Below are 15,530 nucleotides of genomic sequence, written 5' to 3' on the forward strand. Positions count from 1 at the left end.
CTGCATATGCTTTGTCTTGGAGGAACCAGGCATTGAGGGCCTCAGTGGTTGTAGCCCATCTCTTGGGAGCCTAAACTCATTAGCGGGGGGGCATGATCAGAGATTCCTCTCTGTAAAATCTGTATTTGTTTGAGACCTCTGCAGTCCAGAGTGGGCATAAAGATCAGGTCTTTGCGTGATTAAGTGTGGTGAGTCACGGACATGTGCATGTATTGTATATGTCGCAGATGCCAAGTCTGCCAAACATTACACAATCCCAGTCAGGTATACCAGTCCAAGAGATATTCGGCATTTGTGTGGCGGGTTACGGAGGGGGGTCCGGCGTTGGAACTGCATTAAAGTCTCCCCCTAGTAAATTCAGTCCCTGGGGCATATTCAGGAGGTGATCGGAGAGACTCTAAAGGAAAGAATGTAGGGCCACTGGCTTTGTGTAAACAGTTACTGGATTAGTGGTGCATTCCTTGAGTGTACCGGTCAGGATAAAGAATTGTCTTTGCGGATCTCATACCATATGGGATATCATCATTGGGTGGGAATTTCGCAGTAAAATGGCCACCCCCCTAGAACCGCTAGTGTGCCTTGCATGGTACACCCCGCCACAGCCCTTACGTGCCAAGAACTGCTAGTGATGGCCCATTAGGTGTGTCTACTGCAATAGTAGGACATCTGGAGAATGTTGGTGGGCTAATGCTAGCACTGCTGTATGCTTCACTTTATCCATCAGGCCATTCCCATTCCAAGATAGGACCCTAACAGTTGCCATTGTGAAGTTCTTGGTAACTGCAGCATCACTTGGAGACAGAGAGCAGAAGGGGTTCCTCTCTGTGGTTCTCTATTTTCAATGCATGTGTCGGTATGCAGTGTTTTATGTCTGCTATAGTGTGTGCTTCACATCGAGATGCATAAGTAGTACATTTCTATGCAACTGTGTCCTGGGAGGTCATACAAAAGACAGTCTAAAGCAAACCTCTCCCAAACCCTGGCGCCAACCGCCATGAAAAGGCTGGCGGGAGGGGGACTTGTAATCCCCTTGGCAGCGCTGCAAGCAGCGCTGCCCTGGGGTATTTAAACCGCTGGGACAAAAGTGGCGGGAAACCGCCGGTCTCGGCTTCCGCCGCGGTCGTAATTCCCAAGGAAGCACCGCCAGCCTGTTGGCGGTGCTTCCGATAAAACAGCCCTGGCGGTCAAAGACCACCAGGGTTGTAATGAGGGTCTAAATCTCTTCCCCTAACTCCTGTCCCACCCCATACTTTCTTCCCAGGAGCATCTGTCGCCCTGGTGAAAATGTGCAACTTAAAAACTAAAAAAAAAAATAACCAACACCAATAAGCACTAAGCTAAATTAGGGGGTACGATTAGTGGGACCCCTCCTCTGTGAAGGATAATTAGTAGCCATTGATACAGTATACAGTTAGATCACAGGGCTGCGCGACAAGTCAAGTGTCTGTATCATGCTCCACCAGCGAGGGGGTGAATCAGTAAGTCCTTCTTGGTGGGTTTTCTTGCCTGGACTTCATGGGCCCACCCGATGGTGACAAGGAGACCTCGGGTCCCAGTGGAGACCGCAAAGGGGAATCATTGTTGAGGCCCCAGCGTCATCTCAGAGATCAAGTTCTGTGGTGCTGGGGCTTGCGTTTTGTCCCTGTAATAACAGTTCATGGTCCATTTGAGGCGCGTATTGGTGTGCTCCTGGTATATCGGCATGGTTGTTCCTCCATGAGCCATTGCAACGACAAGGCCGGTGAGTCAAAGAAGTGGGTCTTATTGCATGGAGCACTCAGTTTTGCAGGAAAGAGGTGTTGGTATTGGAGGCCCATCGCCCTCAGCTTTTGCTTAATCTCTGAGTAAGACCTTCTTTATTGTTGGACCTCACGCATGTAGTCAGGGAATAGAAGGACTTTGGTACCTTTGTAGCAGAGGTACGGATGACTGCAGGCTTAGCAGAGTATAGTGTCTCTGTCCCTATAGCTTAAAATGCAGGCTATCATGGGTCTCGGAGGTGCCCCTGGAGGTGGTTTTTGGATTTAAGGCTCGGTTGGCTCGTTCGACCACAAAGACGAAAGGCATTTGGGTGGCATCCAACTCTTTATCCATGCTTCGCTAAAGTCTGTGGCTTGCTGCTCCGCCATCCCTTCGGGCACTCCCAACACACGTATATTGTTGCACCTCAAGCGACCCTCTGAGTCTTTTGCCCAGCAGTGGAGTTCCATTGTTTTGGTCAATAGGTTTGTCACTTGGGTTTTAAGGGTAGCTACTTCATCTTCCACTGTTGAGATTCGGGACTCGGCATCAGTGATATTGACTCAGCCATATCCTCTTGTACTTTGCCTATTTTTGTTTCTACTGCTAGTTGAGAGGATTCTATAGCTTGCAGGATGTTATTGAGTTAATTGGCGAGGATTGGTGTTTTCTCTCCTGAGTAGTTACTGGTGGCCGTAGTCACATGGCTGGTAGTGTATTGATCCATCTGTGTTGAGGGGCCGATCTTAAAGGTTTATCTTTGTCCATTGTGGCTGCTATTTTCAGGGGGTACTGGTGTACTCATCACTTGTTGTTACCTCTTTAGATGCCAGGTATGCTGAACATTGTTCCCAGCTTTAGGATGAGTGTCTATGCTGCACTTTCTGCTGCAAGGGCTCTTGGTGGGTGGATCGCTGGTAAGTACGTGGCAGCCAAGGCAGTCACCCCTCATGCGGGGATCTCCTGGTCTTCTACTCCAGCTGCTTCTCTTTGGGTTCATCTGGACGGCATTTGCCCTCTGCCCATGGACCCTGATATCGGGATTGTGGGGACTGTTCTGTGTAGGGGGCTGGGACCTTTCCAAAATCTGATTTCTTGCCGCCTTCATGCCCGGGGGACCGATTGCTTCCCCAGACTCCTCAGATCGCAGGCTCTACATTCGCTGCACAATCCTGAAGCAGAAGGGGGGCTTCCTCCACTCCTCAGCTACCCTCACCAGAGGCAGGCACGTCCGACATCTTCACTTTCTGCGGGCCCTTCCCCCAAGCACCCCTGGTCTAGAGCAGTCGCTTCCAGCAGGGAACCCTCTGTCTGGCCTTGTATATTAGTGGCACTGTGATCGCCACTCAGCAGAAGAGAGGCACCACCATGACAGTGCGGGCCCCCACCTCAGAGGCCCCAGCTCCCACATAGGCCTATGCGAGGCTCACCGCTCCTCAGGTGGTGCTGCTCAAGGGCTTCAGGCAGCCCAATACCCGGGCCCTCGGCCGCGTGAGAGCGGGTGGTCTCCCCCAGGTCAGTCACTCTCTCTCGATTGCTTAGTGCATTTGCCCCCAGTAGAGAACCTTCTGTAGTGCCTTGAATATTAATGGCCCTATGATCACCAACGGGTCGCAGCTTGCCACTCAGCAAAAGGGGGGCATTGCCATCACAGCACAGGCCCCCATTGCAGAAGCCCCAGCTCCCACGTAGGCTTATGCGGGGACCGTACTGCTCCCCCGGCGGAGCTGCTCAAGGGCTCCAGGCAGCCCAAAGCACGTGTCCTCGGGTGCATGAGAGCGGATGTCCTCCCCCCGGGGCCACATCTCCCCAGGTCAGTAGCTATCTCTCGAGTGCTTCGGGTCCACTTACTCTCCAGCCACTCCAGGCCCCATGCGCTGCAGCACCCGGGCAGTGATCTGCTCCAAGTATGTTTTGGGTCCCTGGGGTCATCAGCAGGTTTCCCGCCCATATGTCGTCATCCACACCACTCTTCCAGCACTCACGGCATCAGAGCGCCACTAGATCGTCCTGCCCGCCATGTTGGGTCCGTAGGCCATCAGTCTACCAACAAGTTGTAGGTCGGCAGGTGCATCTCTCTGGAGCCGCATGCAAGGAAGGCGGGCTTCTCACAGTCCCTCGCTGGGGCTACAGGGGCTTTTGGAGCTTGGATGGCTAATTATTTTGATGGATTATGGAGGGAGATTGGGAGCACACTAAAGTGGGGCCACCATGTTGGTGTGCTTGGCCACATTCACCATGCAGTTTTTTTATTTGTTTTTCCTCAGTGCATGATGTACTTGAATCCAGTGGGAATTGTGCTCTTGATAGGAAGTTCTGATTTCCTCCACTATCTTTCATCTGCTCTTCCTTACTCTTTTTAGAGGCATGGCTCTTCAGAGAACACTTTGGTTTTTCAGTGACTTTGCTAGTTTGGATATGGATCACTGTGAGGGCTAGTTGGTCATTGATAATGTTTACTTGTGTGTTCCATCTGTGTTAGTACCTCTAATATAGTGTGTGGAGTTAGAAATGGGGTCTTTGGTTGACAGTCAGGTTACCCCCTGTTCAAGCAAGGACCCTCACTCTAGTCAGGGTAAATGAGAATCATCCTCAGCTAACCCCTGCTTACCCCCTTGGTAGCTTGGCAGAGCAGTAGGCTTAACTTCAGAGTGCTAGGTGTAAAGTATTTGTACCAACACAAACAGCAACTTAATGAAAACACTACAAAATGACACAACACCAGTTTACAAAAATAGAAAATATTCATCTAAACAAAACAATACCAAAACGACAAAAGTACACAATACACAAGTCAAGTTATCAATTAAAAAGCAAAAAGAGTATTTCTGTAGATTAAAACACACACTAACACTGTTAGTGTGAAAAAGTACCTTGGGTGCATCAAAAATAATCCCGCACGGGCGAGTGTGCATCAAAAAGGGCTTGAGTTGCGCCGATTTCACTCACGAGCGAGACCTTGCGTTGTTTCTCCTTTTGTTGGGTCAGGCGCATCGTTTCTTCTCTCCGCAAGAGAGCGTTGCGTCGATCCGGTCAGCACTCGGGTCCGGCAGGCCTTGCGTTGTTTTTACACGCCCAGCGGTACTTGCATCGGAAATCCAGCCGCACGATAATCCGAAAACCACGCAACGCGGGTTGCGATCTCCCAGCCTCCGTCAGCGATGCTGCGCGTCATTTCTCATGCGTCGATCCTTCGGTCGCGTTTCTGGCGAGCATAGATTTTCAGCCGCGGAGCCGGCGGAGCGTCGTTTCTTCAGCCGCAGATCGGAGTCGCATCAAACTTTTCCCCGCACAGCGCTCTGTGCGTGGATTTCTTCCTCTTAGGCTGACAGCTTCTCCTTTCAGGGTCCCAGGAACTGGATGGGCACCACAGTGCAGAGTAGTAGTCTCTCCAGGGACTCCAGGTGCTGGCAGAGAGAAGTCCTTGCTGTCCCTGAGACTTCAAACAACAGGAGGCAAGCTCTAAGTCAAGCCCTTGGAGATTTCTTCTCAAGATGGAAGGCACACAAGGTCCAGTCCCTTTTACTCTGGCAGAACCAGCAACTGCAGGATAGCTCCACAAAGCACAGTCACAGGCAGGGCAGCTCTTTTTCCTCAGCTCTTCAGCTCTTCTCCAGGCAGAGGTTCCTCTTGTTTCCAAAAGTGTTCTAAAGTCTGTGGTTTTGGGTGCCCTTCATATACCCAATTTCCCCTTTGAAGTAGGCCAACTTCAAAGTAAAGTCTCTTTTGAACGTGAAATCCTGCCTTGCCCAGGCCAGGCCCTAGACACTCACCAGAGGGTTGGAGACTTCATTGCGTGAGGACAGGCACAGCCCTTTCAGGTGTGAGGGACCACTCCCCTCAATGCACATGCATGTTTAGCCAGCCTTCTTGGTCCGGCTTAACGCATATGCGCTCAAGGGCTCTCTCCAACCCGGCACTTTGTTGCTGGGTTGGAGAGAGCAAGCCCAGACTCCCAGTCTGTGTTGGAGCACCCAGCCATGGCACTCCAGCCAATCATAACACTGCTCTGAGCATCATCATGATTGGCCGCAGGGCAGACTGGGAGCCTGCAGTGCAGCTGAGAGCGGTAGAGAGCAGCAGTAAGCTTCAGATAAGTCTTTTCTTTTTTTCTATATTTATTTATTTTTTTATTATTCCCCCCGGCCCTGCCTGGCCACTTTGCCCAGTCACCTGCAATGACTGGTGGAGCTTCATTTGGTTGGGGGAAGTTCTGTGACACTGACATAAAGAATCAAAATTGAAATATGTGATGTACCAAAAGCAGACTTCTCTGCTGTTTATTGATGTGTATCGTTTCTGCAAAGAGGCTCCTGCATGCCACAAAACGTGCTATGGGCGAAAACCAGTTTTTCTTAAATCAGGAGCTGAAAGGTAGCTTTAACAGTTGTAGATTATTTTACAAAACACAGTGTGTGGTTGCATAGTTCTGAACAAGTTTAGCAAAGGTCAAGGACCTTTGGGAAAGGAAACTTTTCAGAATCATGTAATTGATTCAATATTTATTTCATGACAAGATGATTCATTGGGGCCCAATACTCCTATATCACCACATCCTTCTGTTGAAAATAAGATGTAGCTGTGCCCCAGTCATGAAGGAAGTTACTGTATTTAGCATTGATTGGTATATAACAACAGAATCCAATCAGGAACCAGGGATGCAGGCTTTTATTGTCAGTAATTGCTCGCATCATCGCAATCCTGCTGGACCATTCCCTTCTATATACTGATGTACGATAAACCTCGGCCCCAGAATATTATTTTATTAAGTGTTTTATATATATATATATATATATATATATATATACACGTGTTATAAATATATATATATATAGACATATATATATGTATATATATATAGACATATACACACACACACACAATCTATATATATATCACCAATTGGCCACAATTAGAATCGCGCGCTCTTGCTGCCGGTGCTGATGAAGGAGTCAGCGGCCAGGACTCCCTTTTTATATCTCCAATAAAATAAACATCGCACTCCAGGAGGGTCTTGTCTCAGCCTTTAATTCATTCCACAAACCAGTGCTGTCCACCACTCTGCAAATTCCAGCGACCCTCTAGATTTGTTCACCTCAAATGTCTGTTTACCTAGCAATGTTTTCAAGCTTAGGGTTAGCACAGTGCTATCCACGCTGAACTAAATAGTGACAAAGTCTTTAGCCATTTGTACAACAAATTCTTTAAGCATAGAATTGAGTCAGTGCAATCCTCACTGAGCTGTAAAATGACAAAAGTCATTCACCACTCCAGGCACAGTATTACAGCTTTGGACAGGTAAAATACCATCCACACCAACCTGGAATGAATAAAAACAACCCGTGCACATGTTTCAATATCATTATAGCTCTTCAGAGGGGTTTAGATTTGTCCAGACACAAGGAAGCACCCAGTATGAGTCAAAACAAATCCGTTTTCAGGGTTAGAGTGATGCATAAATTATGCAAAAAAGAAGAGAGAAAACTGGGTAGTTCCCAAGTTTAGGTAGAAAGCAGGTGGGAACAGGAGTAGTCGCCAGCAGCAAGTAGTTCCCTTACATTGACTTATTGGAGCCACATGGAGGCGGTCCTCAGGGTGTGGAGGGGCATGTGGCCCCTCCTATATTATATTAATTGCCCTGGAGAGGTGGCAGTCCCAGGGGTACGGTGGGACAGGCGCCCCTGGTACATTATAATCATTGCCCCGGGGAGGTGCCAGTCCGTGGGGCGGGGTTGATATTGCAGGCCCCCAAGCATATTTTTACAAGTTAACATAGTGGTCCCCAGGGTGCATGGACCGCATGGCCCCTTGCATACTTTATATGCAAAGCCCTGGGAAGGTACTGGTCTGCGTGACTTCAGTAACCCCTAGAATGGGGGCCTATGTGCCCCCTCCTTAAAATAATATGCCCAAAGAACCTGGCACACCTGGGGGCAAAAATAAAAGCAAGCGTGGGAGTCCGCACTTGCCTTTTTCTTTTCAAATCAGTACGACATTCACTAATATTCACAAATATTAGTGAATCTATCTAAAACCAAAATCATGTCATTTGACTGCTAGAAATCTGCATTTACATGGAAATATAAGTCCCTTATCTAATGTCACAAATAACCAATATCTTAAAGTCTTTATTGACCAGAAATTGAATTGCATTTGACATTTTACCATGTTGTCTGTGACAAGTAAGAGTATTGCCAATGGAAGGAAATTATTTTCTACAAGTAATGGGGTACAGGTTGTCCTGGCCCACATTGCAGTTAAATGTAAATTAATCCAGAAATGGGTCATTGGTTTACCCTGTCAAAAATGTAAATTAGGATACATTTTTGTGAATTGCATTTGAAGACTATTTAAAACAGAATTGTCATCTTGCAATCCGGTTGGGTCTGTCAACTTCAACAGTTCTAACCCGCATTCTGTTTCTGAATTAAATTTATGCTTGCGCTGAAGCTGATGTGTGTTAATTGAAGCATTAATGTTTCTCGGATTTTTATGTGATCAATTCAAAACTACAATCTGTAATGACAAATTGCTTGAGTAAAGTAATTCATGACTAGGAAACTCTCTTTAAGATGAGCTTTCAGCAATTCAAACAATATTTGGAAACAACAGAAGAGTTTTTTTTATTTAAAAGATTTAACATTACACCCAGTATATAAAAATTCAACTATATACCGAGAACTTAACCTATGATGGAGGTGTCTAATTTAAATTGAAACCTTTCGGCAGTAATTAAAAACTCATTTCTGTGGCTAAAACTATAGTATAATCAAATATTACAAATGTAGGAGGCAAAGATGAGAGTAAAACAAATAACAGAATGTTCTTGTGCATAGAAACTAAATAAATCTTTTTTATCCCCACAGTTGGTTTTGGAGACTATTTACAGGATGATACCTGTAGGAATCAATATTGGTCTCAAATGAGATCAAACAAGTGTTCTTTGCTCTGTAGCAAAACATTTCAAATTAGCCATTAAAAGTCTTGAAGAAGCAAAGGTATCAGGAATGTCTGGAATTGATTGCCTTCGAATATTGGATGTTAACGCTGTGCTTTCAATATATTTGCCAATTTGAAATGATGTGCCCTATTACGACTGGAAGTTATGGCCGGGAGTTACTATTATAATTTCCAAATGAAAGGCCAGGATTACCTAAATCACAATTTCAGAACATTTATTGTAATTTATCGTATTTCATATATTGCATGCATTTCTTTTTGTAGTCATTGATTTTAAATGTACACAGTAACGTTTCTTATCTACTTTATATCCTTTTATTGACAGTTATTGTGTGCAGTTCCTGAATTCTGATGGCCTATTCCCTCACATGTTCTAATGTACGGTAATACTCGTATGGAATATTGTTTTTTCAAACACTGTTTTTTCTCTATTCTAGAAAAAGAGACATTTGTTTACCCGAAAACATAGACAGTCTTCTGGAGCTCGTTTCTTACAAAGATCCATTGTCACTTACAGAATTCCTTGCTAAATTCAATTATTACATGCCTGCAATTGCGTAAGTATTTCCAAAAATATACATTTATATTTTAGCAATTCTGGTTAGCAATGTTGCTCAGATCCAGAAAATAATGTAGTCAGTACATATTTTTCAAATGAGGTTCTCTTTGCACTGAGCTTGAATTCTGCTACTTTATGTTTTTTTGTGGTATGTAATCTAATTTAGGTCTTGTTAAGGTCCGGGTTGGTCTGGTACAGTTATGCTGTGTTACAATCTTGTGTCATAACGTTATGTTACATTGTTATGTTACCTTGTTATGTTATGTTTCTGGTAATTGTATTTCACACAGTGTGCCTGAGCGGTTCAATTTCAAAAGTTTAAGACAATTGCTTCCATCGGGTGAAATTTTAAATTTTACCTGACCAGTGCAATCTTTTATATTTTAATTTCCTTATATTACTATGTCCTTTTATTGGCCTTAAAATTTCGAACAAACATATTTAATTGTCTCGGAGCATGTGAAGAATGCTTCAAAGGGGTCTTGTACTTCGATAATGGTACAAACTGAACACTGGAGCTTATATATTAAAAAAACATGCAGGATGTCCTTCACATAAGTACCCAAATTCTCACATTTCTCCTAGATTTGCAAACACAGGAAATTAAGGGCCAGATGTAGCAAAAAAGCAAATTGTGACTTGCAATTTGCGAGTCTGTGCGACTCGCAAATTGCAAGTCGCAATTTGCTATGCAGAAAGGTGTCTCAGACACCTTCTGCAACTCGCAATGGGGTCGCAAAGACCCACCTCATTAATATTAATGAGGTGGGTCGCAGTTTGCGACCCCATTGCGAGTATGGGCACTCACGGGGATGGAGGCCTGCTGGAGACAGCAGACCACCATGTCCTTGACTGCTTTTTAATAAAGCAGGTTTTTTTTTCCATCTGCAGCTCGTTTTCCTTAAAGGAAAACGAGCTGCACTTGGAAAAAAAAACCAAAACTTTAGTTTCGTTTTTTTTCCATTCACAAAGGGGAAGGGGTCCCATGGGGACCCCTTCCCGTTTGTGACTGGGTTACCATCCACTTCAAGTGGATGGTAACTGCGATTTCATTAGCGTCTGCTTTCGCGGTTTCAAATGAAATTGCATAGCATTGCGAGTCGCAAATAGGAAGGGAACACCCCTTCCTATTTGCGAGTCGGAAATGCATTTTGCGAGTCGGATCCGACTCGCAAAATGCATTTCTGCATAGCAGAGAGGCTTTTGCGCCTCGCAAACGGCGTTTTTCGCCGTTTGCGAGGCGCAAACCCTTTGCTACATCTGGCCCTAAATACATTGTCTAGCTTTCAGTGGGCGTATGCACTTTGTTGAAGTAAATTTTTACCAATCAAGACTTGTATTTTACAGTCACTAAGCAATAACTTTTTGAACACCAAATTCCACTTTAGGTTTAGAAAAACGTATGTAAATCGGATTCATTTAGTCAAAGCTCAAGTCGTTCTGAGTGGTATATTCACAGCAGATACCTCATGCAAGATTAAGAGCTTTACCTTGTATAGGAAGGCGCCGAGTACAACTAACTGCTTTCTAATGCATATTTGGCATCTTCTGAAAGAAGGCTCAAAATGTTTGCAGAAAAGAACCTGCAAGGACTGTAAAGGTCTTGTAAATCCCAGGGCCCACATTTTATTCTCTAGTACATGGTGGAAATATCAGCCAGAAAAAAACATGCCCCAGTATTTCACTGCCCCTTGTACTGTGCAACTCAGAATCATATCCATTTCACTATGTCTAGAGCAAACTGTGGAAGAAGTATGAAAAGTCAGCACTTGAACTGAGGTGCAAGAATTAGTGATGGATGACACATCAAACAATAAAAGTGAACCAGCAAAATTTCAGGATATTACTTCCACAAAAATGTATCAGTTTTAAAATCAAAATGTACATAAAAAAGAAAATGGGGGATTTACGCTTCCTTTTCAATTACAGTATGAGATCGACAACGTCACACTCATCAGCTTTCGTACTAATTGTGTCTTTGTGGGATTCCTCTTTTTGTGCATCTGGTGAGCCTATGGTGCCAAGTACACTACTGCCTTCAGTAGACTTTATGTAGACATAATACAATGTTGAAAATGATTAATGAGCCTGTAGAGTTTCCAAAGGGTTCTGGTTTGTGTTACGTGCGAATTATGAATGGGGCCCATTCACAATTGTGATGATGTTTCAAAATAGGGGGCAGAAAGAGTTATATTGACTTCCAGCAAGTCAGGACGTTGCCTTTTATTATGCTTCAGGGCTCTCACCAAGCTACCTTTCAGTTCCTTCAATTTATATCCTAAAATCTCTGTCGACACTTGTTCTATTCTTTGTGGTTTCCCAAATATTCTACAGTAATTCCACACATATTCTATCCAATATACTGTTCAATTAAAATATTGGGGCAACAAGGTTCAGTTGTTTAGGCGGGACTGAAAACTTGCCACATACGTGTGATGATAGTATTTCAGTCAGTGAGTAAGAGTTGAAGGGCAAACTCTCAGGCACGAAAAGTATTTTGAAATCAGGGAATAACGGGGTAAGAAGGCGCAGTGAGAAGGAAATATTCACATACCATGTTTCTACCCCAGAGGCGGTTCTCTCCGGTCAAAAGTTAACATTCCTGCACAGTCACTTAGTAAATGTAACCCCATATCAGATCAGGGAACTTGAAAGGTGATGGCAGTACGTAGTGTAAAAGATAGAGCTAATCTGTAGTTGAACTTTGACCATGATCGCCACTTGATGATAAAGGTAATGGATGACTTCATATGCAGAATGCGAGCAAAATCTTTGCCACATTGTGATTTTTGTTACAAATATCGGAACTATTAAAATTAGTTCGGTGTGTAGGTGTGTGAGAGGAAAAGAGGAGCTAGACTTACATGAGAGAGAGACAGACAAAGACAGAGACAAAGACAGAGGCAACGACATGGAGAAGAGAGTGGAGAAAGAGAAAGGGAAAAGAAGATTTTCCTTTTTCTTAGAAAGAAAGTCAAAAAAAGAGACTGGGTGTCTGTGGGCCAAATTCACAAAGGTAAAGTTAGACCTGAAGTCTAAGGTCACCTTTGTGAAATGGGCCCCTAGACCTCAGATCTAAGTTTACCCTATTGAATCGGGCCCTGTGTGGAAGGGAGAGAGAGAGCGAACTGGGAAAGGTGGAAAGTGTGTGAGGAAATGAGCGAGAGAGAGGGAGAAGTAGAAATAAAGGAATAGAGAAACAGAGGAGGGGGGATATGAATGAAAGGGATAGAAGGAAAATAAAAGAGGGCGAATGCAAGATTTACTATAAAAAAACAATTGTATCTGTTAGTCTTGTATGCCGGCCTCTGATATATGTCACTTATAAAATGTCGAGACATTTCCCTGTGTAATAGCTAATATTGAACAAAAAGATAATTGCTTTCAGCTTCAGGCTGTTTTAACATCGGAAAGACTTGTGACCAGTTAGTCTTTTACAAGTAGCAAAAAAAGCATTTTCTGGTTATGTGGGAGAAAGACAGTCTGGAAAAGAGTCAGGAATAATTATCTAGGTACGATAAATCTCCGGATTATAAATTACCATACGTCAGTATTACAGATGAAATGCAAAAGGCAAATATCGCCCTGTTTCTTTGAGGAACTTTTCATTTAGAATAGCTGAAACTACTAGCATACCTCAGAAAGTAAGAGGGCAGGTAGGGATTGTGCTAAAGGCAAATACTTTTTTCCTTTGTGGACAGAATAGCGCAAATAGCATGAGGTATTTTGGCGCACACGGCTGCTACACAGAGCCACACACCATGAATCCCACAAGTGTATGCCATGGAGTTACATGAAAATGCATGTGCAAGTAATCAGCATCATCTACTTTGGGCACGCAAGACAGGACATTTGGTAAGTACCATGACCATGACAAAAAGACTAAGGGCACCTGTGAGCAAACGCACCTGTGAGAAAACGTTCATGCACACACACATACATCTGCACCTCAGTTTTTTGGGAGACTTGTTCGAAATTAGCTAAACACACTACATGGACGAGTCCTCCTATTGCGATGGTCCTCACACATGTTTGGTTTGTGGCTTTGTCAGGGTTACCACCACAATGAAGATCTGTTCGGCCAGCCCGTGTGGGCAAAACATGACCCACGCACACACATTGCACATCACACAACACCGTATCACACATAGATATATACTCACTACATCACAATGCATTAACCATTCACAAACCAACTACCTTTCCCATTGATCACTGACTTTATGCTTAGCTTGAATTCTGAACATCACTTTACTGCTCAATGGCTCAGTTTGCTCTACAGAAATACTATATTTGTACCTACAAACAAACAAACGTACATGCATACATACATACATACATACTGTAAGGAAACAGGCTTTTTGAAGGTTTTCCCAAACATATAGCCCCCATTTAGACAACTAACTGCTGTGTTTTTTACTCTGAGAGTGCACTAAAGCCTGCTGTCCAGAACTCAGTGCCAGTGTTCTAATGCCTTACAAACTGTATGGGGAATTGGCTATCCTCAGTTCACAAGAACTGACTTACATATAAGTCCCTAGTATATGGTACCCAGGGTACAAGGGCATGTAAGGCAGAGTGTTCACCCAGGGCTGCAGCACCAATTGTGCCACAGTGTGTGTGAAAAGGTACAGAATGGCTCCCAATCTGCCCCTGCAGACTGGAAGAGCAGTGATCACACTGCTACTTCAACTTTGCCGTTCAAACTAATGACAAAGCCACCCTTTCCCTTAACAATATATGTAAGTGTCCCCCACGGAAGGTCTACAAAGCTTTAAGACAGGAAGCTGTATATTATTTGGGAGGACATTTATGTTTATACATGTTTTAGCAGCAACACTTCTAAAATTGTTGTTTTGCTGTGGAACAGTTATTAGCACCATTGGCTAACACAGGAGTACCAGCTGACAGCTCAGCTTGGCAAACGTCTGAATGGGACTACCTAACTGGGCTCAAGGTATCAAATTAATTGGGGCATTTAACCTAACTTGATGCCCAAGTCGGATTTAATGTCAGTATTATTTTTAGAAAGTTGCCACTCAGTGACCCAGCTGCTCCAGTAGCCTCACATGGGCGCTGTCCAAAAGACAGCTTTCTAAACCTCCTGGGAAGTCGTGTGAAAGGCTAGTCTTAGGAAGAGCAGCAGCCCGATGTTAGGAGAGGTGTCAGCTCCCCGCACAGAGAGCCACTCAGGGTGTAAGCCCAAAAGATGAGCTTCAAAGGTGAAATCGCCTTTGGTGGGCAACACTCCAGAGGGTCTGCTATTTGTTCAGGCAGACAGGCTGGAGACAAGAAAAAAGAGTAAATATCAGTGCCTAACCCATTTTTTTCTGTGGGCGTGTAGCTTAACAAAAGCAAAAGTGCAATTTTTCAGTCCCTATATAATTAGTAGGTCTTGCATGATTCTGGAGCGGACTGTAAGACCTACTGTTACCAATTTTCTACGAAATACATAAAGTGGGCTTTGGCTGTTTAGGCCTGTCAGCCTCAAGGTAGTCTTCCCCTCAACTGTTTGCCTTCCTCCTCCACTTTTTCTGACCTCATTTTTGCTGGTATTAGGACTCTTTGCACTTTATCACTTCTAACCAGTGCTAAATTGCTTGTGCTCTCCACTCTGAACATGGTAATACTGGCTTATTCCCAATTGCCATATTTAATTTACTTATAAGACCTCAGTAAAGCTGCACTGCCTGAAAATTAAATGCTATTAGTTGGTCAGCAGCGCTGATTGTACCACCCACTAAAGTAATCCTTTAGCCATGTTTTAGGCCGGTCATTGCAGAGCCTGTGTGTGCAGTTTCAACTTGCCATCTCGACCTGGCAAATTAAACCTTTTGCCAGGCCTAAACCTTCCTTTTTAATATATTTAAGACACCCTTAGCGAAGGCACTGCACAGCCCAGTGGGAAGGGTACAATATATTTAAAAAGTAGAACATACTTTTAAGACCTACGTATCCAGGTAGTGAAAAACCCCTAAATGAGTTTTCCACTGCTGTAAGGCTTATCTCTCCTTTAGGATAAAATTTGAGTTGCCTATTACAATTTATAAGTGTACTTTCCAAATAGCAAGAGATAGCTGATTCACGTTTGGTGTCTCTGGAATCCTAATTTAAAATCCTAAATTATGCTGAAGTCGGATTTTAAATTCTAATTCTGAAAATGCCACTTCTAAAAAGTTGGCATTTTCCTGTCTTAACCATTTGATGTCTGCAGCTTGTCCCTGGTCACAGGACTGAGTGTAGTTAGCAGTTGGGCTTGCTGTATACCTTC

At 44.1% G+C, this 15,530-nt stretch overlaps 1 protein-coding gene across 2 annotated transcripts in view; it reads left to right on the forward strand.

Annotated features, from left to right (window-relative positions):
• Positions 1-15,530, forward strand: part of LOC138303956 (adenosine deaminase-like) — a 289,137-nt gene that overhangs the window by 105,885 nt on the left and 167,722 nt on the right. For both annotated transcript variants that reach the window (XM_069243549.1, XM_069243550.1), the window contains exon 3: positions 9,138-9,257. In XM_069243549.1, coding sequence (XP_069099650.1) covers positions 9,138-9,257 — 120 coding nt within the window. The remainder of the gene's footprint in view (positions 1-9,137; positions 9,258-15,530) is intronic.

The sequence above is a fragment of the Pleurodeles waltl genome, chromosome 7 (genome assembly GCF_031143425.1).
Source record: "Pleurodeles waltl isolate 20211129_DDA chromosome 7, aPleWal1.hap1.20221129, whole genome shotgun sequence".
Taxonomy (NCBI): Eukaryota; Metazoa; Chordata; class Amphibia; order Caudata; family Salamandridae; genus Pleurodeles; species Pleurodeles waltl.